The 27,452-nt window shown below is 49.0% G+C and overlaps 2 protein-coding genes and 1 long non-coding RNA gene across 9 annotated transcripts in view; 2 read left to right on the plus strand and 1 right to left on the minus strand.

Annotated features, from left to right (window-relative positions):
• Window positions 1-26,280, minus strand: LOC125184396 (uncharacterized). 2 transcript variants are annotated; one of them, XR_010833677.1, is made up of 5 exons: window positions 25,003-26,280; window positions 23,044-23,381; window positions 2,306-2,498; window positions 2,023-2,138; window positions 1-1,386 (listed from the first exon to the last, which is right to left on the minus strand). It is a non-coding gene; the product is annotated as an uncharacterized lncRNA (long non-coding RNA). The 2 variants fall into 2 exon arrangements; XR_010833676.1 differs by having other exon boundaries at window positions 22,696-23,381.
• EIF2B5 (eukaryotic translation initiation factor 2B subunit epsilon) lies at window positions 1,606-21,067 on the plus strand. Its single transcript, XM_048076754.2, has 16 exons — window positions 1,606-1,804; window positions 3,256-3,380; window positions 4,068-4,253; window positions 4,349-4,526; window positions 5,573-5,653; window positions 6,388-6,465; window positions 6,545-6,857; window positions 7,490-7,635; window positions 7,949-8,087; window positions 8,694-8,795; window positions 9,466-9,573; window positions 10,449-10,539; window positions 11,273-11,396; window positions 16,672-16,797; window positions 18,310-18,420; window positions 19,284-21,067. The coding sequence occupies exons 1-16, from the start codon at window positions 1,652-1,654 to the stop codon at window positions 19,347-19,349; spliced, it is 2,127 nt and encodes a 708-aa protein (XP_047932711.1). The 5' UTR covers window positions 1,606-1,651; the 3' UTR covers window positions 19,350-21,067.
• DVL3 (dishevelled segment polarity protein 3) overlaps window positions 23,993-27,452 on the plus strand; it is a 31,010-nt gene continuing 27,550 nt past the window's right edge. For 3 of the 6 annotated variants that reach the window (XM_067002697.1, XM_067002701.1, XM_067002700.1), the window contains exon 1: window positions 23,994-24,335. In XM_067002697.1, the coding sequence (XP_066858798.1) occupies window positions 24,169-24,335 (167 nt within the window). In that variant the 5' untranslated portion in view covers window positions 23,994-24,168. Of the gene's footprint in view, window positions 24,336-27,452 lie in introns of all 6 variants that reach the window. The other 3 variants (XM_067002696.1, XM_067002699.1, XM_067002698.1) reach the window with 2 other exon arrangements.

Consider the following 27,452-nt stretch of genomic DNA (forward strand, 5'->3'; position numbering starts at 1 on the left):
CTGGCCTGCAAGTCCCAACTGAAACCAAATGGAAATGTTTCTGCAAAGCCTGAGGAATATTTATCAGGCTGATTTTGAGTTCAGTTCATTAGCAATTACCTTGATTTGCTTTCCCCTGCTCCTGCCAATTTACCAGGGCAACGTCTTGGAAAGTCGCCTCATTTGGAGAGAACAGGATGCAATTAGCCAGATAATCTGCTGATTCTCCTGCCGAGCTCTGTGTGCCCTGTCCTGACACGGGCAGTGGCTGTGCACACTGGATCAGACCTGATTTCTGGCGCTGTTTATGCGCTTAATGCTACATAGGCAGGAAGGAAGATGCTGTCCTGCCCTCAGGCAATGACAAATCCACCTCTTGGTTAATTCCCCAAGCTGTAACCCCTGGGCTGAAACCATCTGGGAGCTTTTTTTTTTCTGGGGTTAGCTTCTTCGCTGTGGCAACACGATTCTCGAGGGGATGCGGATACCTATTTTTGAACATGATGGGAACAATTTATTTCTCCAGGGCAGCTCATTTTCATTTTCTCACCGTGTCCATCCTTGCCACTTTATTCCAAACAACTTCTAAGGTCAAGCAACTCCGCCACAAGGTGCGGCACAGCAGGGGCTCAGTCACAAGTTACCGGGGGCAGATGGCACAATGCAAGCGATGCCTGAACATTTTAACGGGAAATGGAAATTCAGGGAATACCCAATGCTGCAGTATCCTTTGGGAGATGAAGAGTTGTTTCCTACTAAGTCAGTCGTGAATATGCAATTAAAACAGTGGAAAGGGGTGCTGCATCTTGCATACCACGTAGTTTTCCCACTAACAATCGAGCAAAGACCCCTCAGCCAGAGGGTTTGGGCTGAGGGGACAACGCTGGGACAGAATTGGAGGCCTGATGCCCACGTTGTGCCTCCCTTCATTTTCCTGTCAGCAGGGTGGATAGACCACGCTGTGTGTGGGGGCTGATAAATGTGTACCACATCCCACGCTGGGAAAGGGCCCTGTCTCGGAGGGAGGGGATGCAAGTGCCCGGGGTTTCTTTCTCAGATGGCAACCGAACCGTGGATCAGCCTCTGGGTGGGCAGCGGGCGGGTGGGTGCGGAGCTGCTGGCGGATGAGAGCAGCGAGGAGCAGCGCAGGGCGTCACGGCAGGGTGGTTTGTGGGCAGCGAGGGAGAACGAGGAGCCGGGAGAGGCTGGTGAGGAGGCAGAGGGGGAGGACGACATGATGCCACAAACCACGCCGCCTTTTCTCCTCAGGGGAAGCACCTCAGGGGACCTCTGAGCCTCTCTGGGTCCCTGACAGAGGTCCCTCTCTGGGCCTCCCTTGGTGCTGGGTGCAGGGCACGGTGGGACGGACCCGCCATCGTGGTGGTTACACAAACACACACAGTGAAGCTGTAAATTACAGAAAGAGGATTATTTCCAGAACAGGAGCTCCTGCGGGGGAGCCTTCCTCAGGGGGCCCTCACAGGAGACCCCCCTCACAACCCCCCCTCCTCATCGCCCCCCCGCGCGCACTGCGCATGCGCGCCCCCCTCCCCGCGCAGCTCGCTCCCCGCCGCCCTCGCGCCGTTGTGTCCCCGCCGGGCTCCCGTTGCTGCTTCCGGCGCGGGCCCGGAAGCGGAAGTGAGAGGGAGAAGCGAGGAGGCAGCGTGAGGAGATGGCGGCCCGCGGCGCTGCCAGGCGCGGGGCCGGAGCGGGGCCCGGCCGCGGCCCCGACCCGCAGGAGGAGCCCCCGCCGCCGCTGCAGGCCGTGCTGGTGGCCGACAGCTTCAACCGGCGCTTCTTCCCCATCTCCAAGGACCGGCCGCGGGTGAGAGCCGGCCCCGGGGCCGGGCCGGGCCGTGAGGGGGAGCGCGGCCCCCGGGCTGCTGCAGGGCCCCGCCGCCTTCCCTGGGGCGCGGAGCCGGGGGGAGCCGCTCTGCGTGCGGCCTGGGGCCTGCTGCTCGGCTCGTGCGGCAGCGGCGGGCGCGGGGGTGGGAAAAGGAAAAGAACGGGGCTGGAAAGCGAGTGGAAAAGTGTGTTAGGTACCCAAATCGGAGAGCTGTACGTGGAAGGAAGGATCGCTTCCAGGTCTGGGCAGTGAGCCTACCTCCTCCGCTAATTACGGGCTTGTGGCGGTCACAGCTGCACAGGCGGCATCAGGTCTGAAACAAAGCAGGACAAAAAATAAGCCAAAGGATGGTAAGCGCTCATTCGCTTGTAAATCAGTAACCGTGTTTAAAGGTATGGCCTGAATCTTAAATCAGAATACTCAATTCACTTTAGATCGCATCTTCCCCCCCCCCTTTTCCCCCCAGACACTCATACACACTCATACTCCTGCGCCTCCATCGCTCACGTCCAACAGGTTTTTCTTGTAGCAGCTGAAGCCTGAGTCAGGGAAGCGACGCGCTAGGATATGTGAGTTTTCTGGTCGGGCTTAGCTGAGTCCTCACGGAAGAGCTTTTGTTGTGGTTTGACCCAGCAGGCAGCTCAGCACCACGCAGCCGTTTGCTCCTCCCTCCCTGTGCAGTGGGGGAGAGAATCGGAGAAAAGGTAAAAGTCATGGGTTGAGATAAAGGCAGGTAATAGGACAGAAAAGGAAGGGAGAATATTAATAATGACAAAAATATACAAAGCAAGTGATGCACAGTGATGCTCACCACTCACTGACCGATGCCCAGCCAGTCCCCAAGCAGTGGCTGCCCCCCAGCTCCTGACCAAGCCCCACTTGTACTGCTCAGCACAGCTCCACGTGGTACGGGACGTCCCTCTGGCCATTTGGGGCCAGCTGTCCTGCCCCTGGCCCCTCCCAGCTCCTCGTGCACCTCCAGCCTCCTCACTGGCAGGGCAGCACGAGCTGCCAGGTCCTTGGCTTAGTGTCAGCACTGTTCAGAAGCAACTAAAACATCTGTGTGTTCTCAGCATTATTCTCATCCTAAACCCAGAACAGCACCATACCAGTTCCTACTAAGAAAATGAACGCTATCCCAGCCAAAACCAGGACAGGTTTATGTGTGGTACCTTTGTTTTGCCTATGCCTTCCTCTGTGAAGTGAGCAGTGTCCCCTGTAGAACACTAGAAACTGACACAAACTGTTATGAGTAGGTTCGTCCCTGGTGCGCCCCAACAGTTTGAACGTTTTTGATGAAAGGAGGTAGTGCAGTTATTCATTGATTTTTTTTTCTGGCGCTGCCAATGACCTTGTGCTCGGAGTTTGGGGGAGACTTGCTGATGCTGAGCTGCAGTGTTTGGTCAGTTCTCTGTGTGTCTGTTTTTTAGGCTCTTTTACCGATGGCAAACGTGGCCATGATTGACTATACCTTGGAGTTCCTAACAGCGACTGGAGTGGAAGAAACCTTTGTTTTCTGCTGTTGGAAGTCAGCTGAGATAAAAGAGCATTTACAGTAAGAATCTCTTCTCCTTTTTAGCTTGATCATGGAAAAAATTCTTCTGTCCTCCAGCAAGTTTAAAGGTCTTACATTGATTTCTCTGATCCTGCTGATGAAAGCTGCGTGCTAGGTTCCCTTTCAAGGGACATCTCCTAACACGTCTCGGGAAAGACCATTCCTCCTGTGACGGAGTGTGGTTGTGCAGTGTTTCAAGAGGGCTGCCTGCTTGGGGGCTGCATTTATACTGGCATTTAACTATTCTGGCTTAAAAGCAGGGATTGCCTGGGTAGCCGTGTAAATTTCAGCACCGCTCCTTGCCTTGTGCTCTGCCTCGCTGTGTCACGCAGCACGTGGGAACGGTCTGGGCTGACAGCACCTCTGCCTCTGGGCGCTGAAAGGAAGCACACAATCTTTACCCTTTTCTAAGAAGAAAAGGGGTTGTGTGTAGCTTTTTTGTTTCTGTTGTCAAGTCTCGGCTCATTGGGAAGTCTGGTTTCCTAACTTCCCACAAGCTTTGGTCTCAGCCTGACCTCTTTCAGTTCATCTGCTGATAAACAGATGTGCCTGAGCCAGTGGCTGGTGTGCTTCCTGTGCTAGGATTCTCCCTGCATTCACTTCTGGGTGTCCCATGCACCATGTCCTCCTCAGTTCTCTGTAGGAGTAACTTTTTTGTGCCTTTCTGATGTGTTTCTCTCCTCTCAGAAAATCCAAGTGGTGCCGGCACACCTCTCCCAACACGGTGCGCTTTGTGACTTCCGACCTGTACCGCTCCCTTGGGGACGTGCTGAGGGATGTTGATGCCAAGTCCCTCGTTCGCTCTGACTTCATTCTGGTCACTGGGGACGTGGTGTCCAACTTCAATATATCCGCAGCCTTGGAAGAGCACAAGTAGGTGGTGAAAGAAACGCGTGCTCGCCTGGTGTGCTTGTCTGGGCTCTGATGGTCCGGAGAGGGATTTTAAAATTCTGCCCTCGTTTTTTCAGGTTGCGTCGTAAGATGGAAAAGAACGTTTCTGTGATGACGATGATTTTCAAGGAGTCCTCACCTGGTCACCACGCCAGGTGCAAGGAGGATGACATTGTTATCGCTATGGACAGTGCCACAAACCGCGTCCTGCACTATCAGAGAACCCAGGGGCTGAAACGCTTCCGCTTTCCTATGGTGCGTCTGGAACCTGATGGGTGGAAAAGGGCTGCAGTAGTGAAGTAGCCCAGCGAGGAAATCCTCCTTGAGGGAGGGCTGGGGAACTGTGCTTGCTGCTTCTTTTGGAGGAGCAGCTGATAGGAAGTAACTCTTGGTAAACTGGCTTCTTTTTTCTCTAACCTTTATGTAAGGCTGGGTGACATTGTGCTGGGATTCATTGCAGAGTTTGAAGATGGGGCAGGCATTTCTCAAAATTCGGTTTGCGTCCTTTTCTCCGTATGAAACAAGGGAGGTGGATGATTCATGTTGTCGCAGAGACTTGCAAATTGGGGTTCCTGTGCCACTGTCATACACAAACCGTTCTGAAGTGACACTGAGCCTGACACAGGGTGGAATAAAAGGAGGTGCAAGGTGTAGTACCTCTTATCACTTCCACCTGAACTGTTTCCCTAGAATAGTTAGGGGCTCTGCTAATAATGTACTAAATTCTCAGTACACATTGGTGGAGGCACTTTCTTCAGTGAGATAAATGGACCCTTTTCTTTTTCAAATCAGAAGAAAGACTATGAATATATCTGACATTTTCATCTCTAAATCGGTTATTGGTAAACTATTCCCTACCTTCAAATGAAAGCACAAATCATTGTCCAAAACAAAAAAGGAGGAGGAAAATAAAGCCACCCCACGACTGTAAAAGTCCACGGGGGGTATGAAAGCCGTGAATATTGCATTTGGATTTATTAGTGTTCTTTGTACATTTGTAGCTTTTTAACAAATAAAGGTAAGGAACCTCCCAGGAAAAAAAAAAAAGCAATAGTTTGATGTACCAGCTGTTCCTTGGAGAACTGCACTTTGTACGGTTGAGGCTGACTGATACCCAGCTGTGTGTGTGACTGGGCTGTGCCTGCTACGCTTGTCTCAGTATAGATTGTGGACTTTTCTGATCTCCAGAACAGCAGCTAGCTTAAGTGTTCAATCAATGTGGTACCTCTGGACTGGGGAAGACTTTGGGGGTTCAGTGCTGCGTGCGACGCTCAGATCACCTGAATTTTTTCCTCTTCCAGAATCTGTTTCAGAACTCTATTGAGAACGTGGAGGTGCGCCATGACTTGCTGGATTGTCATATCAGCATCTGCTCTCCACAGGTGAGCTCTGCCCTTCCGAGGGTCTACAGTTCAATCTGCATTGCTTCCTCAGTGCTCCTCACGTGCAGGGGGTGTGTGTGCCCTTGGTGTACTGGCTTTGAAAACCAGAACTCCCCGCTGTGCTCAGTGACTGAGCTGGGATCATGTGGCACAGCTCTGTGAGCCCAGCCTGTTCCTGCCATCCCCTGCTCGAGGCCAGGCAGAACTAACCTGTAGACGCACCAGGAGACCGAATGGCTGACTGGGCACAGGATGAAACCATGCTGGAAAGTAAGCAGTAGTAAAGTCCGTGGAGCAGATGTGATGCCTATACTGTGGAAAAGTGTCAGTACGTGCAAGCTGGTGCCACGTTAGGGTAATATGCAGGGCTGCTCCAGCCTAGGCTTAGTAATGGCTTGGTGACATCTCTCCCGCTTCTGAAAAAGCTGGTCTGCAGCTTTCCTTTGGGAGTGAAACTACAAAGCGAGGCTGGGCGGACTGCTTGGAGGTGCTAAAGTTATATGTTTTGCCCCTTCTGAAAACCAGAATCTGTTCATAGTCTGCGGTAGGAGGAAGAGATGGGAAGGTCAACACTCCTACCGGCAGGAATCAAAGCTTTATTCAAGGCAAGAGCATCACTTTCCTATACTGTATAACTCGTCTCTCTGAGAACCGCTGAACAGCCATTAATTAACTGGCTTCCCTGACAACTTTTTGTGTAATTATATTATGTCTTTACATTTTATTCCTGGCAGGTGGCTGAGCTTTTTACAGACAATTTTGACTACCAGACGCGGGATGACTTTGTGCGTGGTCTGTTAGTGAACGAGGAGGTAAGGAGAGGGATGTTAGGAGGGAGATCCTGTCACCTTGCATTGGAGAATACTCTGACGCGTCCCGTCCTGTTTCCAGGTCCTGGGGAACCAGATCCACATGCACGTAACGACAGAAGAGTATGGCGCCCACATATGCAACCTGCTAATGTATGAAGCTGTGTGCTCTGACATCATCAGACGCTGGGTTTATCCTTTGACTCCGGAGATGAACTTCACTGATGACGAGAATCAGAGTTACACCCATTCTAAACACAACATTTACCGGGGGGTGGATGTTAGCCTTGGTCACGGCAGCGTGCTGGAAGAGAACGTGCTCATTGGGCAGGGAACCGTCGTCGGCAGCAACTGCTCCATAACGAACAGTGTTATAGGGCAGAACTGTAAGATAGGTGAGTACCAGAATGGGGAGCATGCAGGGCGTGCCAGATAAGGGCACAATGTGTTGGGATTTTTTTTTACAAGATAAGTACATTTGGCTCCCAAAGATACTAGGTACTTGCTAAATTCTAATGGGAAAAAAGGAGAAAAGCTTAGTTTTCCAGGGGAGGAAATAGATAAAAATTTTCAGAGTACCTTAATGATGCCGAAAGGTGGGAAGCACTTCATGCAAATAAGTTGTTTCAGCAGAAGAGAATGCATGGTGTTTAATGACCTACGGTTATCACCACCAATATCCTGCAAATGAGGGGCATCATTTTTTGAGAGCTGCCTGCTGCCCCTTCTTTCTAGCTCTGGCTTGATTTTTCTTTTTTTTTGTGATTTGGCTGTGTTTGTGCAAGACCAAGATGTCCATTGTTACTGTCAACTTCTTCACTCTCTGTGAGAACAAACTCAGCTTTTATTTTTGGTTAAGTGTCTGGAGGCCTATAAGGCTGTTTTTCTCCCTTCATCTAACATCTTTCATGCATCGAGGGCATTGTTCAGTCCTAGGTTCAGTAAGATGCTTTCTAGTGAACTCAGCAGGGTGGGAGAGCAGCAGTCTGCCTTGATGAAAATATTTGTACTTGATGGTGTATAACAGGTGATAAAGTCGTTTTGGACGGAGCTTTTCTCTGGGACAATGTACAGATAGCAGATAACGTGGAGATCTTCCATTCTGTTGTCTGTGATAATGCTGAAGTGAAGGAGGAAGTAAAGCTAAAGCCCCACTGTGTCCTCTCCTCTCAGGTGAGTTGTGTTTGTGTCTATATTGCTTTCTGCCTTTCTTGGCACTTCCTAGGCTTGTCCACTAAACCATACCAGAATACAGGGCTGCTCCAGGCCTTTCCTCAGAGATGCGGGGTATGCTGCCACTTTTTCTTCCTTTGGGCATTTTGGCTAGGTTAGCATGGTACATGGCCTAGCAGTGCTGATATCTGTCGTCACATTTGTTTGACTCTCTTGGAATAGCTTGTCTGGAGCTGTTACCCTCCCTGCTGGTGGCAGGACGAGGGAACAATCAGGGTGTTTCTTCATTAAAATATGTTGCACGTATTTGCAGGTAGTAGTAGGTCCTGGCATCACTCTTTCTGAGGGCACAGTGATCTCTCTGCACCCACCAGATGAGGAGGAAGAGGATGATGACCAGTTCAGTGATGACTCTGGCGTGAATAAGGAGGAGAATAAAGTCAAACTGAAAGGTACGAGAGTCTCTGGCACCACACGCTCAGGATGTGCAGAGGACTTTGCCCTCCATCTTCTGGGGTCTTTCCCTCCCTCACTCTAGATTCTGCAGTGCCAGGCTGGAGCTTAGTGCTTGCACAGGGCAAGCGAAGGTGTTCAGCTCAAGCTGGTCAGTGGGATGTTGTACCTCAGTATCCCAGCAGTGAAATATGTGGAGACTCAGCTATTTTCCATTTTCCTGGAGTAGGAGCCTTGTAAGAGACAATAAGCTGGAGTTGAAAGAGATGTTCAGTTCAAGGCAGGTTGCAAGATTTATGTCCTTGTACCTGGAATGTGTCCAAGGACTTTGTCCTTGTGAGATGCTGTTTCTACCAGTCTGTTTGCTGAGGGATCTAAACATGCTCAACTGAATGCTACTGCTGTTGTGGGGGGTAAGTCAGTGGTCGCTTGTCAAGGCAAGTGGGAAGATAGAAGTGGAAAAACGTATACAACTTCAGGAATCCCAGCTCCCTCTCACTGAAGGATATTTAAGGGCAGTAGATGCAAGTTTTACCAGTCTATTTCAGGTTTACCCATAAGCAGGTCCAGTACCTCTACCTCCTAATCGCTGTTTCTTTTTTCAGGTTACAACAAAAAGGATGTAGGCTCAGAAGGCAAAGGCTATCTTTGGAAAGCAGATGACAAGAATGAAGAGGATGAAGAAGAGCAGAGACAGAGTCTATGGGGTAAGGAAGAGTTTCGTGTAGTCACCTGGGGATGGGCAGACAGACTTCGTGTCAGGGAAACTTGCTGAGAGGAACGCTGATAATCGTTCCCAGAATAAGGCCTGGACTCTGTGAAGGAGTTGGGCCTTCAGATAATGTATTTGTGTTTGAAGGTGAGGGGTTATTTAGAAAGGTGACAGACCAGATTCTCTCTTCCTATGCTCTATGGAAGATGGTTATAGTATCTTTGACTTACACAACGAACTTGACGAACACACACAGCTGTCTGTGCTGTGAGTGGCACACCACGGGCCACCAGGCCCTCCTGTCAAAGGGACAGAAGGGATAAGCTTTGGCTCTTCTGGGTTCTTCTGTTTTTCTTTCTGCTAGTGACAGCCTGCTGACACTGCTCTGTAATGAGTCAGCAGTCTGCACAAATGCATTTGCTTCTGTCCCTGTCCTTTGCTGTCTGCCTGTAGACTTTAAAAATAATAATAATAGTAACAATCCCAGTGCCAGCTGTAGTGTTCCCTCTGCAGCAGTTCTAACCATCTGGACCTGTGAGTAAAGCCTTTCTTGCAAGGACAGATGGTTGCTGACTTGATTGTGAAGTCCCTGGGACACCTGGTTCCACAAGCATCTGACAGCTGAAGCTTTTGAGCATTGAATGGTGTCTTCTCTTCCTCATCAGGCCCAGCTGTGCATTCAGAAGAAGAGAGTGAGTCAGACAGTGACCTGAGCATGGGCTCCGAAGAGCCAGACAGCCGGGCAGCATCCCCTCAGCTAGATGACATCAAAGGTGAGGGATGGGGCTATTGAGAGTGATGGTAAGTCTGCAGGTAATGCAGACAGTGAGGCTTGTGCTGCTCGCTCTGGGTGTGTTGGAAAGCCTGTGGATGGATGTAATGTGTTTGCTTCCTGACCTCACTTTCTGCATTTGCTACCCTGGTTTTTAATACTCGCTATATTGCTATTGTACGTTAACTCAAGGCAGCCAAGGATGAGAAGGCAAAGATCCTTCATCATTCTCATGAACGCTGGGCCTTCGTGAAAATGACTTCCCTGAGTCATCTGTTCAAATGGCAGTGTTGTTGCCTGAACTCAGATTGCGTGAAGATCCAGCAAAACTCCCTGTTCTGGAGAGCTTACTGCTGTAATTGTATTGGAGAATTAAATTTCCTTACAGGAACTGTTTCTTTTGGCAGATACACTTTGATTTTGTGTTTTAGGTTCACATGGATTTAAAAGGGGTTCAGACTAACCTGGGGAAAAAAAATACACATTTTGCACCTGAAAGTATCTCCCCATGGGAAATTAACTAATAAATTCTATCTTTGCTTTCATATCTTTAGTTAAAGGAAGGTCAGGTTGTCTGAATACGAAAGACTAGATTGTGAAAGTGTAATAGAAACTGCTGTAAAGGATCACAGAGATAAATAACTTTGTACTGGTTTGTGTGGTTAGATCAATGCTATCTAGAAGGTCTTGTCCTTTATTTGCATGATACCACTATTTATAAGTGTAGTTGATGTGGGTTTGTGCCAGCTTATGGAGAGCAAATAGAGGTCTGCATCAGAATGCTTCCTTTGTTAAGGGCACAGTTTCTTTTGTGATGAAAGGGTTGAAGAATATGTGCTCTTCCTTGGCCTAACTACTTGTCCTTTCTTTCATTAGTCTTCCAGAATGAGGTTCTGGGTACGTTACAGAGGGGTGAAGAGGAAAACATTTCTTGTGACAACCTGGTCCTGGAAATCAACTCTCTCAAGTGAGTGTCCCCTTAAAAATGCTGTCCCTTATTCTGAGTGGTTGTGTTTAACTGCAGATCTAGGAAGAGAACCATGTGAATACCCATGTTGATTGTTAAACAATAATTTTACCAATATTACAGCAGAGAAATGCAGATTAGAGTTTGTGACTGAATGATGACAGGAGTTGATGCATCTATAGCTTCCTCAATCGTTAAGCTTTTCCAGCCCCACTTCTGTAATGGGAGATTGAATTACTATTAAGTAATTATGGACTGAAGAGAGAAAGCCAGTTCTTGGCACAGGCTTCTTGTAAGCTCATGCTCCTCGCATTGCAACATTCAACCAGCTGCCTGCAGCTGAGACTGTGCTGTGGTGTGACTTGTCCACTCTGTTTGTACAGCAGCAAGTCTGGAACATGTAATCAGAGTGCCTTTTACCTAGTATTTCTCAAATACAAACCTGTTTCCCTTCTTTTGCGCAACCATGTCCATGCAGCACTCTAGTAAATGTGAGGGTGCTGTCCCTGCCGCAGCTCGTTCCATGGTGATTGCAGATTTCCAGGGCTGTTGGCCTTACACGGGGCCTGATGCAATGCAAGGTGGCTTTATTACCTGAATGTTTTTTGGGGGGAGGAAACAAACAAAATTCTGGAAGATGTAAGTCGAATTTGCTGCTGAATCTATGTGAGGAACCAGTCTGCAGAGATGTAGTGTGAAACTTTTTTTTTTTTTTTGGTCTTTTTCCTTGCAGATATGCATATAACATCGGCCTGAAGGAGATGATGCAGGTGCTCAGTAAAGTGATTCTGGAGTTCCCGCTGCAGCAGCTGGATGCAAACCTGGACTCCCAGAACTATTTCTCAGCATTACTTCCTGTGAGTGCTGCTCCGTTTGACTCTTCTTGGGGCTTTTCTCTTAGTGTGTAGGAGTCTGAACGCATGAGGTTCTTTCTGGCTGAGAAGTCTTTTTGCTTAAGCCTGAAGCGACTTGAGCTCCTTGAGGTCATGAGCCTCTCTTTTCTTCCCTGGAAGTGAACTGAAACTATTGTACCTGCTTGACAGAAATCAGCTCAGGGCATAGGTGCGGGGAGCCCTACTTCAGTACCTCTGCTCATTTCTGTTTCCTGTGTGTGATAGTAGAAGTGTATAACGTAGAAGAGATCAGAGAGGGACTGTTAGAGGATGTCTTTATAGGCCTGCATTCCAGGAATCCAGTTCTAATCCATCATAAGCCCTGTCCTTGGGGCAGCAGGGAGTTCTCCTCTCCCAGTGGGATCTTTTCCAAGGCATTACTTGTCTGCATACTGTAACCGGTGCCAATTTTTTCCAGCTAAATGCAGAGGTATAATCTTGTCTTTGAGTGAAGATACAGAGTTCTGTTGTGTCTCTAAAGAGTTGGTTTGTCTCTGGGGTTGTATAATTGGGTGAGAGCGATTTCTGTTTCCTGGCTTTAGGATTTATTTAGGATCTGCTTTAAAAAGCAGGCAGCTTCATGTTAATGGTTTTGTTGATCCAAGCTGAAGGCATTGTAGTGATTTTTCTCTTTGCTATAGTGTATTTGTGTGTTTTGAGTTCACAAACTCTACATGCTACATAGGTGCTCTTTTAGCTCTACATGTTACATAGGTGCTCTTTTAGAGTAAATGTATCTGACACCTGCTTGTCTCCTACAGAATTTAAACTAGTCCTTCCCAGAGCTAAAGAGGAACACTAGGCATCTTCATCGTCCTTTCTCAGAGGAAGTGTCAGCTTTCTTGAAGCTAATGGAGAAGGGTAACAAACTGATTATGTAGGTGTAATCACAGCACTTAATTCATCTCCTGGATCTGTGAAGATGCCTTCTGTAGGAAACATCCAGGCGAGCTGATCTGTTTATTAGATGGCCCGATGAGGTTGTGCTATGCACTCTGCTTGCTTTTGTTCATTTTTCCAGTCAGTTTTCTTAAGTAAGTTGTCCTGTCCTGGAAAAAGATAGTCCAAGGAGGACTGAAGAGAATGTTACAGCGGGTGTTAGACTCTGTGGAAAGCAGTATATCTAGGCAACGGGTTGTGTGAAGTTGGTAGCTATATAAGATGATTTTGTGGTTGTTTGGTTTTTGTTTTGTTTTGTAAGCTAGGATATGGCATCTTTCTGTGTCCTTGATTGGGGTCCTAACAGGGCAAGAGTAGGACAGGAGAATTTCAGTGCAACATCCAGTCAGAAGAGGCTCTAGTCTGAGATAAAGGGTACTATATAAATGAGTAATGTTTTGCGTAATTGCCCCCAAACCCTTTGAAGCTAAAGACAATGGAAGTACATGCAGAGCTTACCTCTGGGTAACTTTGTTGATACATATGTCGTTGTAGGAAAGCTGGTGTTCATGCTTGCCAGCAGAGGCCACGATCAAAAAAACCTTTAGCGAGATGCAATAATAATGAAAATGTATTCAGGGTGACTATGCCCTGTGTCATGGACAGGTGGAATTTCTTCAGGCAGGGAATTGTGTGTGATGTGCATGTATGGAACACAAATATCTTTGGAATTAAAAAAGAGATTCAAGTGTCAAATCAGTTGACCATCACGGCAGGCAATGGTTCCCGATGTTCCTGGTTAAAGAGCAGCCAGCAAGTTTCCTAGAGTATCCTTCTCTGGGAGAATTTGGTGCCTCGGTGGTGCTGGCTTTCTGTACTGATATCAGCAGGCAGGCAGTGTCCTGGTGAGGCACACAGTTACTGTTGCATTGCACACATAATGTTATTCACTGTTATAATAACTGAATGTTAGAGTTGAGATGTGCCCCTGACAGAAGTAGAGAGTTGTCCTTTGAAGGCTTAAAAAGCAGATACTAATGGTCTTCCTGCACAGCAGCTTGTGCTTATTTACCCACGGTACTCTGAAGAGATCAGTTCTTTCAGGCAGAATATGTGTTTGTACAGTATCTGAAAAAGTAGAAAAGTGTTTTTTTCTGCAGAGAATAATTTGTGGTTGTCTAATTAGTAAAAAGTATAGTGTTTTAAGTTACTAATACTTATTATACCCTGAGAATTTCAAGCACTAGCTTGGTATAGGTGAGTGCATAATGAGGATGTAGCTGAAGTGTGTAGCTGTGCAGCTAGAATGGCCTCAGTCGATGGTTGTATTAGGCTGAGATCTGCTTGTAATGGTTTATGTATGGCAAAGTTATTTTGTATGAGATGGAAATAGTTGAATTCTGAGAGTGTTGAATATCGGAAGCTTACTGAACTTTGTAGGACTGATTCTCACTCTCCTTGTAGCTCAGTGCTAGTGAAAAGATGCTAAAGGAAGATGGGTTGTTTGTGTTAGAGCAATGGTAGAGCAGTCCCAGACATCTCAGGAGGGGAAATTGTGGAAATGCCATTGTTATGATGTATGGTTTGACTTGAAACCACAGTATGTGCTCTGAAGTGTTGGCCCCTGAGCATGAAGCTCGTAAGTGTTGCAGCAATTTTAGGAAATAAGCATCCGGTAAAGGATATGCCCATGGGTATTTTTTTCAGATGAAATGTGGAGGCTTGAGAAATAGTTATTTAGTTTGATGTATGTCAGGTATCTCGTTTGGTTCTTGTACAAGTTGTAAAGCAGAGACAGTACAGAAAACATGACCTTTCCCAGACTGTAGGCACGATTTGAGGGAGTGTGGCTGACATTGCCGGTAAACTGAAGGCTGTGCATCTGTTGTCACTGAAGCATCAGCAGACAATAGGTGAGGATGTTTAAAAGGAACCACACTGAGGCAGTTTGGCGATTCAGCTTGTCAGCTGGCCTTTGTCTGCACTGCCGCCCAGCAGCTAGCATGTATGGTGCACCTCTGTGGGGGTCTGTTTGGGAGCCATCGTCTTCTGTAATATCACAAAACAGGTTTGTATGTTCAGGGAGCAGGTGGATCCTTGCTTTCACTGGAGAAATTTCTGGGGGTCAACTCAGATGCTGTTAAGGCAAAACAAGGTCAGAAGGCTTTCACAAACAAGGCACTCACAGGCTTTGTCCCGTATGCTTTCCACACATTTCATGGTGGTGTTCTGTCTGGAGGTGGGGGTAAAATAGGCCTGGTCTTGAGGCTGTTCTGGCACAAAAAAAGTGAATCACAAGCCTCTTTGAAGATGAAGTTGATGTGGCATCACTGACCAGATCTGTTTTTTTGTTTTGTTTTGTTTTTTTTTTAAAAAAAAAAAGAACCAACTTGTCAGAGGAATTTGATTGCTTTCTCCAGGTTGTAGTTTGTTTGTAGGTCTCTACAGCCCTCTCGGCTATCTCTTAATTTTGCAGTATCTTTTCAATCTAAAATAACTGCAGGCTTCTAATCTGCCAGTTCAGATTTTTCTGAAACTCCCAACACAGCCGCTGTGGTCATGCAGTCTCACGTGCATCTTTTTGCAAAGAGCTCTGTTGGGCTGAGCCTTCCTTTCCCCATTAGCACCAGTTACAGTAACAGTGCATGTTCCCAACCTGAGATGGTATTTTTTTTTTTCTCCCTTTCCCAGCAATAGGCACATCGGATTGAGTGCTGAGGTTGTGAGAGTTCATAGCTCTGCTTTCTTTATAAATTACTTTTAAAAATTTCATAACTTCTGGTTAGAATTGTATCAGCTTGTGATTTAAAGATGTTAACAGTAAGGTATTACAAAATATTTCTTAGCCTGGAAGGAACTTGCTAGTAGCTGTGCTGCATTTGAGGTGAAGAATTCCAAAGAAGAAAAAAAATGCAGGAAATGGTTGGAGAAGAAGGAATAGTGTTTAGGATTAAGCATTTTGCTAAAGGTTAGAATAATTTTTGGAAATACGTCATACAGCTCTCAGCTTTTTGTTGTAATACCATGACAATTAGGATCATTCTGTGCTCTTACTGTTGTCCCTTCAGCCAGTCAATATACTATATGGATCAATCCATTTGTGTTAATCTTCCTTTTTTTGTGTCTGTTTGAGGCATGCTAATTCATGAATGGCTGCAATAATTGAAGAGGTGGCGGAATGTAGTGCTATTGAGTTGATGACCAGTATTTCCTAGCACAGGCTGTGTCGACAGCCCCCAGTAGCTTGGGTTCTAGCTCCACTGTTTGTCATGGAGCTCTCCCTCTGGCAAGGCTACTACTGCCTGTTAACAGTTGTTCTGGACAGAACAGTGCTGATGAACCCTGGATGTAGGTGACTCAGAGATTCAACACATTCCAATTCCCTAAGAAATACAAATACCTATTTCTCTTCCAAACAGACTGTGTGAGTGTGTTCTGTAAGGAGGCACTGTGTTGAAGGCATGGCAAGACCACGTATCTGCATGAGCATACCAATGAAATAGCTACAGTATTTTCATGGGATGGCTTGGTCATGATGTGGCCAATGAGGAATTTTTGTATCTTATCATCCTCGCTCTGTTATCTTAAAACTTTTATGGACAAGGCTGCATCTTTATTACCTCCTATCCTGGGTTCAGGTCAGTCTGTGCTGCTCTGCAGAGCTTTCCCTGCTGCTTGCTTTTCAGATGTGTACAAGTGAAAGAGCTGTGGGGAACTTGGCCAGAAATACTGTTTGAAGAGGCAGCACCAAAATCATTAAACGAAAGGCTTCATCAAAAATAAGCCTTGGAGTAGATAAATGGGATCCACTAGTAGTGAAACAGTTTCTTGGCATTCATCCTTTCTGCCCATTCCCTGCAGCAGGCTCTAGGTTTCAAGCAAGTCTGTAGACACACATAAAACATGTGACTTGCAATTAGGAACTTTTTTAAATCTTAGTTCTTATTTGCTCTTTTGCTTTGCGGGAAAGTGCAACTGAAATGTTAGCTGCCCTTTGGAGAAAAGTTTGAGAGCATGTATATACCTCTCCTTATTGGTCTGCTGTGATGTGATTTTCTTTGAGTAGCAGACTCCATTAAACACATTTATTGTGATTGCCTAGAATTCCATCCAGAGAAGCAAAACCAAGAAAGCTAACTGATGTTCTTAAAGCTACTTGGCAATTCCATGTCCTTTCTGCACACGGCGTAATAGTGTCTGTTTAATGGACAGAGAGAGGCAAACACATTAACTGGCTAGCTGAAGGGTTTCATAAAATGCTGTCCTGGGTCAGTTTCTCGGTGCAGTACAGCTGAGAAGCTGGGCTGAGTGCACACATCCATCTCATAGCTCAGGAACAATTTGTGCTTTTTCCCTGCAGCTGCTGAAGAACTGGACCCCGTTGTTTAAGAACTACATAAAACGTGCGTCAGATCACTTGAATGCCTTATTTGCCATTGAGGAATTCTTCCTGGAACATGACAGTCTTTGCACATCAATAGCTAAAGTGAGTATCTGCTCCCAGCTCGGAGGACCTGTATTTGCTGGATTCATGGTGAAACGCATCCTGTTCACATCATCAGCTTGTCTGCTTTAGAGGAGAGAAATGTGGGGTCACAGTGCAGAGCGTGTATAGGAAATCCATCTATAACGATTGCTTTTAAAAAAGAAAATAAAGTTCTGTGTCTCAGAGTGAGCACTGCAGAGGGTAAGTATTCGTTACCAACATGAAGCCTGAAGGGAGCTATTCTTTTGCAGCTTCTAACCCAGATACCCTTGTGTGGTGCTGGAAGAGAGGTGAGGCCAGGAACTTGTTTTAGGAAGAGCTTAACTTCATTTGTCTCTGCATGGTCCCTGGGATCGAACTGCCAAATGGTTTATGCTGCTTGAGAGTGCAAAACTGGGAATAAGGGCAAAATTTCTTATTCAGGCTGACCTAGTTGTGAAACTGGGAATAAAGAGCAGCTGACATGGTTTGTTACCTATCCTCCCACTTCAAGAGTTTTCAATATATCCCTGCACAATCCTCCTTCACAAATATTTTGTCCCTGTGTTCTTTCTGTCATCAGACTAAGTGCATTCGGTTTGAATTGCAAGTATTTTCCTTCATCAGCCTCAAGAAGCCCCTGTCTTTTGGAAGAGCTCTCCTAGGGCCTGCTTAACTCTTGGTTCCTCAAAACAGAGTAATCTTAACTTCTGCCACCAGTGCCTCTGGCTAATGGCAAAGCACTTAGCATGGAGCTGAGCCAAAAAGCCTTTGGTTTGGTGAGCCAAAATGTCATTGAATTACAGCAATTGTTTGGCATGTGTCCATTGTTCTAGGAGCTTGGGTTTCCCTGGAGGCTGAGAATTGAAATGACACTTTATATTTGGAGTTGGCAGACAGCTTTGTCAGTGCTCTGCCGCGAGGAGACCAACTGCAAAGTGCCTGCTCTGCCTGAGCACAAAGGCACCCTGAGAAAGCACGACTGCATCTTACCCTCGCTGCGCTGGGCAGGGGTTTGAGCTGGTGAATGACCAATTGCTTTGACACCTGCCATAAGGCACTTTTCAGAGAGAACTGACAGGACGAGGGAGCCTGGGGCAGGGTGGATGGATTCACGCTCTTCTCTGCGTACGTCACTGCTGTGCGTATCTGGGCCTGCATAAGAGTGGCTTATCTGATCTGCTTTGGGGATATTTTTGGGGTGCTTTAAAAAGAGAAATATCTTGAACTGATGCCCTCTGTGGCCTCTTGTTGCCCACAGCTCTCAAGCATACTCTGCAGCCGTAGAGCTGAAGGTGATGGGGCTTGAACTTTGACTCGGTACGTGTCATAGCATCCAGCTTCCAGGAGCATAGGGCTTGACAGGGGAAGTACAGTTATTTTTAATAATAAAATCAAAATTAAACAGACTGATTGCCTTCTGTTGAAGATGGAGCTGGAAGACACAGATTATGTGCAAACTCTGTGCTTGGACATGAGCTAGTCCCAAAAGACTTTATAAAGAGCCCTGTTGCTCTTTTTTAATCAATGCAGGTGTTGATGACATTTTACCAGCTGGAAATTCTGGAAGAAGATGTAATTCTCAACTGGTTCTCTCTGCGGGACACATCTGACAAGGGAAAGCAGCTTCGTAAAAACCAGAGGGTAAGTCCCAAAGGTGTCTTTTTTTTTTTTTTTTTTAAAAAAAAAAAAAGCAACATCTGGTAAAAGAACCTTGGAGTTCAGTGCCACTGTCACCTTCTGTGGAGCAGCTGCTGTTACATGGTAGGCCAGTAATGCACCGGTGTATTGAGTGCTAAACAACGCAACTTTGTTCTCCAGAGCGGATGTTTCTGTGCGTTCTGCCATAATCATCCTCTTTCAACAAGGAATGGAGGCAGTAGGAGAGGGATGTTGTTTTAAGTGGGGTCTGTAGCATAAGGCCAGCACTTTCTGGAGGAGCAGCACGGTCTCTCTAAGCCAACACCCATTTGAAATGGGCTTTAGGCCAATGCCCTGTTTGCTGGCCCCATGCAATTCCTTTGAAGCTTTCATTCCTGGCTTACCAGCCCCTTCGCATATATTTTGAAGCGTTTGCTGTACTGAGTGGTTTCATTTGGCTTGTGTTGCAAGGGAGCATATAAACTTCCCCCTTCCATCAGACAGAACTTTATGCTGCAGTTTGGCTGAGCCCTGTTCCAGTCCTCCTCCCTGGATTTGGACGAGTTGGAGGGTAAGAAGGCCACCTCTGAGGAACTGCGGCTTTGTTTAAACCTTTGCTTTGTTTATAAACCTTTGCAAAGTCAACTGGTAGTATAGGTCAGCAGTGCTTTCAATGGCATCCCAGTTGGTTTTCATCTGAACTTGTGTGCCTCTTCCTCAAATCTGCCTCTGTTTTTATGTTTTATAGAAACACCCTTTCTCTTTCTTGTGTGTGATAGCAGTCCTCACTGACACGATATAGTTGTTGAGCGTTCCCAGCACCTGTTTGTCACCTGTTACCCACCTACATTTCATTCTCTCTGCAGCTCCAGAAGTTTATCCAGTGGCTGGAGGAGGCAGAAGAAGAGTCGTCTGACGGCGACCAAGACTGACACGGTGGCTTGGCATGAGAAGAGGCACTCTCACTGCCTTTCCGGGCCAAGTGGGCAGGGCAAGATCAGTGCCAGTGCATGGTGTGTAGATGTGGGGCCTGACATCGAAGTGACTGACAATCCCATCATTAATTATGTTGTGCATTCCCAACTTTGCCACTTCCTTCCCTCCCTCACTTGTCTAGTGGCACGTTATGTTGGATGGTTGTAGCACAGTGTAATAACCACAAGGGAAAAGCAGGAGGTGATGATATCTAGAATCCCTCTGGAGCCCGGATATGGTATACTATAAGCTATATTTTGGAAGCTCCTTGTTACTAATACAAAAGGAGCAAACAGATGCAAATGCATCGCCCGTATAAACCTAACCGTTGGGGTTGTGGAAGAGTGGTCATACAGATAAATTATTTGGAGTCCTTATTGCTTCTGGAGCTCAGAACTGCTGAAGAGACACTGGCAAGGTTGGTAAGTAGGAGCATGTGGATGAGGATCTGGAGTGCGGGACCGAGTTTCCAGAGTTCCTGTGCCTGGAGAAGATGCAGTTGTCTTAGGATGCCCAAGGCATTTTGCAGCCCAGAAGGCACTTCTATGATCTTGATGAAAGGAGAATCTCTTGCCATCTGCTGTGCTAGGATCTAACACGAGGTTGCACAGTGGAGTTGGTAATACCATGTGTTTCCTCTTTCTTTAGAACAGGGTCATAGGTACTCAGCTTCCCCAACAGGGGTTGGCTAATAGTGGATGCACACTGGTCAATGAAATGCTACATGGTTTACCACATCTTAGATGTGATATGTCTGCTGCTCATCCCCAGCTGTACATCTCTTCCCCCCCTTTATTTTCTTTAGTAAAAAGGGAGCAGAGAGAGCAGAGATGCCTGGCTTCTCCTGCTGTACAACTACACTCATGTTTTGCTCTGAGGGCACTGATTGTACCAACTCCTTTAAGGAGAACGCAAGTTCCTAAGTTCTGCTCCAATGTGAAAAAGAGCGGATGGTATCTCCTTGAACTGCACGTGCTTTGTGTTTCCAAATGATTTTGGTTATATAAGCTTTCTTCCTCAAACTTACGTCTTTTTATTTGAGAACTTCCCCTTCCTCAGACAGCAGGGAAAGTGCTGCAAACCCATTGTAAAGGTCAGCAGCTGCAGAGCTGCTCGGCGTGCAGCAGGGAACGAGCGTGCCTCTGGCGCTTTGTTGCCAGCACGATGTGTGGCAGGCAGCAGTAAGGCCTTTAAGAACAACTTGCTTGGAAATGTCGCTGTGCTGCGTTCTTCTCTGCTCTTATAAAGAACAGAGCAAAAAAAAGGCCCAGTGGGAATCAGCTTGTGTTCGTAGGTGGGTTATATGTTGGACGTGCTGACCTTGCCTCTGTCCCTTCAGGAGGAGCATGGAATAAATCCCTTGCGAGGGGGGTTGGAATATGCACTGGAGCTGCCCACTCAGGATATTTACTTGGCCGTTCCGTGGTGTCACAACTGTCAGTGAGGGGACAGTGTTGGATGCTGGAGGCCAGGGGTGCTGCCTCTTCAAAACCGATGTTCAGCCAGGGCGATCTTGTGCACTCACACTATCAGTTGCCAGGACTGTGCATAACTGTGCTTGTTTTCTGACATTGCAAACTCAGTCTTGTAAATGTTGGGGAAATAGTTGGTATCTGAATTTTCTGTATCTGCCAATATTTAATTCAGGGAGCAAATAAAAACTATCCTGGTGATACTGGCCTGCTTGCTTTGTTGGAATCCTGTGTGTCCTGTTGTCCGTGCTTGAGCAGAGCCTAGAGGTAAGCTAAGTAACGCATTTCTACTTTTTCCTCAGGAGATTTCAGGCACATATTAAGCGGGTAAGAAGACAGCACACAATGGAATTGGTATAAATATTCAGTGATAGCCCATGACCTTGTTATTTAAAAGTAGAGAACAGTTTGTTAACACTTGAACATAGAATCCTGAAATCGGTGAGATTTGTTTTTGTACAGGATTGTGTTGCAGAGATGAACCTTAAATCCTATGAAACCTGTTTTCCTAGCCATGATGAGAGCTAGTGGGAACGTTGGCTGTTATGTACTGTGACATGTCCTCCTAATGGTGGGGAGTAAGATCTGGTGGAGACAGGGGAGGACAGACAGCTACAGAGCTCATATTTAAAAGCATTTACAAGCCAGGTCAGGAGACTCAGGAATGCTAAAATCTCCTTGGACATTTGAAGGTTTTTTTCCCTTTTACAATGTGAAGATGGTTTAAAAAATAGGTTTAACGTGTAGTTCCATAAATACCTTGTTTTTGCTACGGGTTTTTGATTCTTTTTTGCCAAGTAACAATTCCACTTTTTTTTTTTCCACATTCCTCACTTCTTTGCTCCATAGTAGTCAAATTTTTCTTGGTGTGAGCCGCTGTCTTACTTGGGGGCGAAGATCAAGGGGGGAATGTCACTATGATCAAATATCCCTATCCTTTAGGCCTTGGTGGTGTGTGTGGTGGGTTGTCTTAAGTTGCTGATAACAGAATAGCGAAAAGGAGATGGTCAAAGTAGAACTTGAAAGAACCACCCTTGGTATTCTCCAGGGTGGAGCTCTGGCATAGTGCAGCATTCTTAGGGGCAGATGAGTGTTTACCTTTTAAAGGAGCATTAATTGAATTGTTTAAGCATTGGGTCAGCTCGATGGTTTCTGTTGCTTTCCATCAAGTCTTGTGTTTGGTCGGAAGACTAGAAACACCTTTGAAAGCAACCTTGACTGCGCACGCAGTCATTGCTATTTGCCTTCTTTAGCAATGTAAGCAGTAAGTAGATTGTTTTTTTCTAAGACCGTAGCACTCATCTTGTCTGACTTCCCATCTAATGTGGATGGATTGATGAGTTTCACCTGGTGTTTCACATGTCAAGCCTGTAACTGCAGTTAACAATAGTGTGCGTTTTAGAAAAAGGAAGTAGGTTTGTATTGCTTAGAGACGTAAGTGATGGAACTCAAGTACATCTACATCTGCTTGGGGCTGTTCTGAGCAAGCCTCACAGATGCACTAAAATGCCTAGAGCCTGTTTACTCTGTAAGGAGAAGCAGTGCTATCAGCGCTGTAATATTTAAATATAGACGTAAACCAACAGGATGTTCAGAAACCCTTCCTTCTGGACCTAGACTTCTCAGCACTATCCCTTACTGACAATTCCTTTGGCTCTGTGATCTTAACCCCCATTCATTGGCAGTGAGTCATGCTTCGCAAGACTCCTGGGAGCAGTTAAATCAATCTGTCAGTTGAGCGTATTCAATCACTTGGCCTGTTTTAAAAGGGAAGGCTGTAACAATGAGATTTGGTCTGCACCACCCCGTGGGTGTGTGGCACCTCTCTTACCTTGTGGTTGCCTGTGGTCCCTTGGGAGCTCACACTTCACAAAATGGCACTTTTGGTAACAAAGGTGGCCAATGCGTATGATGCAGGTTCCGGGGTGAAGCTGCAGCTGTGGTCAGGGGGGTGGGTAAGAGGACAAGAGAGTGGTGCTGGCCCTGCTAGAGGAAGACTATAATTCTTGTGGAGACATGGGAGAGCCTTATGCTTCTTACAATTTACCTGAGGTCTTCTTGAGTATTTTTTTTTCAATGTAATGTGGGATTCTTAACGCAGTCTAGCAGTGCTGCCCAGATAACTGCTAGGAACACCTCCAGGACTCACTAATGTATGAGGAGGCTATTTAGCTCATACCTGCCTGCCAGCCTTCGGAGCTTGGCGCTGTTCCCTGCGAGATCTCTGGCTCTTCCTACCGTGGGTGAGCCTGGCACGGAGGACTGGCAGTCTGGTCTCATGCCCCCCTGTGATCCCACTGTGTGGTTCTTTGCGTGCGTTCCTTCTAATCCAGGACAGGGCAAGGCTGTTAATGTCTTTCGTGGCGGTGAGTGTTCCCCAAGCTCTGTTTGCCACAGCTTTGCTTTCAGCTCCAGCTCCAGGCGACCGCTGATGGAGACAGTTCCTTGGTGCCCCTTGGGTGTCGGCGGGGTGGCTGGAGTCACAGTGCCGGTGACTGCAGGCTAAAGTAATGGGGTCTGTGGGGAGAAAGTGATGGAGCTGAGGGGCTTTTGGAGCTGAGGTGTGCACAGTTGAAGAGGCTAGCGTATGCGTGAAGGATGCTCGCAAAGAATAGCGGTGGCGATGAGTGGTGATGTTACCATCCGAGGGAGTGAGGCTGGAGAGCTTGAAAGGGCCCGAGCACCAGGGAAGGTTACGCGGTGGCGATGAGGGGCTTGGAAAGGAACCGGGGAGAGCAGTGCTGGGCTCCTGCCGCACGCCACAGCCTTGCGGGACGGGGCCCATGGGGGACAGCATGTGGGGCGCCCAAAGGGGTCAGGGCAGGGGGGCACAGCACAGCGCAGAGCAAAGCCCCCTGCCCTGCTCTGAGGGGCCACGCAGCGACACGAGGGGCTCGGGGAAGGGGCTGAGGAGCGTGACAAAGGCCGAGGGGCTGCGCCTGTCCCCCAGGTCCCCTGAGCCCGGTCCCTCGGGGGCTGGAGGGGGGGGGGGGGCGGCCCCCTCTCGGCTCGGCCCCGCGGGGCGCCGGTTCCGGTTCCGGCGGTGCCGGGGCGGCGGGCGGGCGGCCGGGGGAGGAGCCGGCCGAGCCCGAGCCTGCGCCGTGCGGCCGGGCGGCGCTGGGACCCGCACAACGAGGGGCGCGGGGCGCCGGGCCGGGGCCGGGGCCGAGGCCGAGGCCGCGGGCGGGCCGGGGAGCGGGCGGGGGCCGGGCCGGGCCGGGGGCCGCGGCGGGGAGGAAGGAGGCCGGGGGTCGCGGGAGGAAGGCGGAGGAGGAGGAGGAGGAGGAGGCCGGGCAGGGGCGCCATGGCGGCGGCCGAGACGAAGATCATCTACCACCTGGACGAGCAGGAGACGCCGTACCTGGTGAAGCTGCCCATCCCCGCCGAGCGCGTCACCCTGGGCGACTTCAAGGGCCTCCTCAACCGGCCCAACTACAAGTTCTACTTCAAGTCCATGGACGACGACTTCGGGTGAGCGACGCCCCCTTCCCCCCCCCCCCCCCCCCCCCCCCCCCGGTTTGGGGCACCGGGCTGCCCCCCCCCCCCCCCCGCTTTAGGGACCGCAGGGTGAGGGACTGGGGGTGGTGCCCCCCCCCTCCCAGCACCCCCTTTTGGGGCTGGCGGCCCCCCCCCCCCCCATCGTGGGGAGGGGTCCCCGCCGTGCCCCCCGCTGCCTGCCTGGGGGCTCCCCCAGTTCTGCCCCCCCCGGTGCCATCGCCCCCCGCCCCGTGCTGCTGGGGGCCGCGCATCTCCCCCGGGGTGCGGGGGGGGCACTGCCCTCGGCACGTCCCCTGCCCGGGAGGGGGGTCTGGGGACAGCCGCGCTCTCCCACCATCCATTTTGGGGAGCGCCATCCATTTTGGCAGCTTCCCTCTCCCCATCCCGCTGGGGGGACCGGAGCGGGTGAAATCCTCCCGTCCCCGAGCGCGGGGCGAGAAGCTCGGTCCCCGGGGTGGGTGGGCGCAGAAGGGGGGGAGCAGCCCTGCCCCGCGTCGCGTCTCCTCCTGGGGCAGCCCTCCACCACCACCCGTGTTCTCATCGCTTCTTTTGTGATAATCTCTGGCTCCTTCCGTCGCGTGCGGCCGTGCGGAGGTGAGGCGGGCTGCGGGCTTTCTGCGGGGCCTCTGTTGTCTCCTACCTTTGTAAAGTCCGTGACCGCTCCGGGGAGCGAGCGTCACGTGAAGCCAGCTCTCGGCGAGACCCTTTGTTTTGCCCGAGGTCTTCCTACAGCTGACTCTGCTCTGGCTCTTTTTGCAGAGCCCCGTTCCCGTCCCGGGAAGGCAGCCTCCCCTGGCTTCCTCAGCATGTGACCCTCTACCATTCCGAGGGCTCTGGGATTTGAACGGGTTGCGCGATCGCCTTCCTTTGCATTTATTTCCCCCCCCCCCCCCCCCCCGAAGATTTAGTGTTTACAGTAGGTCTTGTGTATGGAGGCTGGGGCTGCAAAAAGCTTGCAGTTTTATAGTCTTCCTAGTGTCTTCTCGTTGTGCCAAATACCTCCCTAGGCTGCGAGCTTGGCTCGTACCGTAAGTTAAACAGGGCTGGGCCTGTTCGGGGCTTGGATGGAAACCCGTGTGGCTGCCTCAGCAGGGGGTGCTCTCCCCTCTGCAGCCAAACGATCCCGGTGCCCAGGTTCCCGTTAGCTCGGGAGGTGCCAGCTTTTCAGATGAGGCTTGAAATTTGGAGTCACTCCTTTGACCGCAGTCTGGGATGCTCTGCCTCCCGAAATTCCTCCTGACCCAGCGGAGAGCCGGAGCGCTCGACAGCTTCCCCGTTCTCTCCAGGCCAGTAGAAGCCCTCAGCCCTCGTTTTCCATAAATTTCCTCTGCAGTATCAGTTGTCGGCTGATGGCTTCCTGTCCCTCAGCTGTTGAGCAGCGTTGGGTGCTACGAAACAGCTGCCTCTCCCCGGCGCGGAGGGGACCGAGTTTCATTGGTGGGAGCAGCAAATTCTCCGTGCGTGCTGTTTGTAAACAAATGCCTTGGGATCCTTTGAAATGTTGTTCTTGAAGGGAATTCAAACTTGTCTTGAATGAAACATTGCCATGTGGGTGGGAGAGTGTCTGCATAACTATAAACAAAGTTTGGTAATAAATAGCAGCGTCTCGAGCTGCGAAGAGGGGTCTGGTGGCAGCAAAGTTCTGTCTTGTGCCTTTTCATCCTCTGTTTCTTTAAGGCCCCGTGAGAGGAGGCAGATGGTAGATTAATGAAACTTGAAGATCAAGCAGCGTAGGGAGTTCTTGTGGATACTGGCAGGGAGACGGAAAATCACTTGGGAAGACCCAGCGAGGTCAGATGCATCAGAAGTGCAGGAGAGGAGATCCTGCTAGGACAAATTCAGCTAACTCCTAGGGGATGAAGTGCCCTCTGGAAGGGAAGGTGCGCACAGTCCAGTGGCTGGCAGAGGCCTTTGGGGCTGGAGGCTGCGTGCGAGCAGCTCGTCTGTCCCTCGGTGAAGTCCTGCGGGATGAATTGCGTGGTTTGGGCAGCACGTGCGTGTGGAACAGGGGGCAGAAAGCCCCTCGTGGCGGGGCACCCAGCACGCCCCATCAAGGAGGAGGTGTTTGGTCTTCGCTCCTTTCCAGAGAGCTGAAGAAAGGATTGGTGCTTGGCTGGAGCTCGCGGGGAAACGGCCAGACCAGTCCAGCTGCGGCATTGTCTCCGAGAAGCCCCGGAGCCCCAGGCAGCGCTTGAAATATTTCAGGCTTCCTGGTAATTGGCGTCCAGGAGAAAGCAATCAGTTGGTCTGCGGGGAGACACGGGGATGGGAGGGCAGGAGGCACCTCAGCTGCTTGGTAAAAGCCTGTAAATTTATCAGTGATTAGTGAAAAACAGAAAGATTAACGCTGGCTGTGTTCAGCCAAGGAAGGGCGTTGTGTGTTTGTGCATTTGTCCCTCTGGCCCCTCTCCTCGAGGTGCCCTAAGACCTGCCGTGGAAGAGGCGAGCTGTTAACAGTGGATGGCCCCGTGGCAGCTGATCAAGAGGGGGAAAGATCCTACAAAAATATTGTAGATCCTTTGGCTTGCACATTTCTTTAGTGCTTGGACCTTTTGTGGGGTCCCTGTGGCACGAGGCTAAGTTCTCCCTGCGACCCAGCATTTCTGCTCGCTTCTGTTGCCCAGATCGAGTTGGTTTCTCCCTCTTCCTCCTCTTTCCAGGCTGTGCATCTCCAGCCAGGCGTTCCCTTCAGCTCACCCCGTCCCCAAGGCAGTATCACAGCCGCGGTCTTGGTGTGTGGGATTTTTCATTCTTTTGTTTATCTTGTTAATATTTGTTTGCTCTGAGAATCAGGGCGGTGATGGAGCAGCTTCAGTGTTTACATCTCCTTGGAAATGTGAACTGAGGCTCCCCAGGGTGGCTGTGGGGCCGTCAGGCTATGCCAGGAGCTAATCCTAGTCGAAGTGCTCAGCCCCAAATCACGAAGACACCAGAATGGTGCCACGTCTAGGCAGGAAGGAGGAGAAACGAGAAGAATTAACGTACCTGGTCATGGGGAGAGGAGGTGCGAGCAGCAGGAAAGCCGCAGCGTTTCTTTGCCTCAGCAAATAGTCGGAGAATCCAGCCTGTGCCTGGCCGTGTGGAGCAGGG

The sequence above is a fragment of the Anser cygnoides genome, chromosome 9, assembly GCF_040182565.1.
Source record: "Anser cygnoides isolate HZ-2024a breed goose chromosome 9, Taihu_goose_T2T_genome, whole genome shotgun sequence".
Lineage (NCBI taxonomy): Eukaryota > Metazoa > Chordata > Aves > Anseriformes > Anatidae > Anser > Anser cygnoides.

Coding starts and splice junctions, on each gene's coding strand:
- EIF2B5 (XM_048076754.2), top strand. CDS start 1,652: ATGGCGGCCCGCGGCGCTGCCAGGCGCGGGGCCGGAGCGGGGCCCGGC. Junction 8,088..8,693: donor GAATAAAGTCAAACTGAAAG/GTACGAGAGTCT, acceptor TTCTTTTTTCAG/GTTACAACAAAAAGGATGTA. Junction 8,796..9,465: donor GCAGAGACAGAGTCTATGGG/GTAAGGAAGAGT, acceptor CTTCCTCATCAG/GCCCAGCTGTGCATTCAGAA.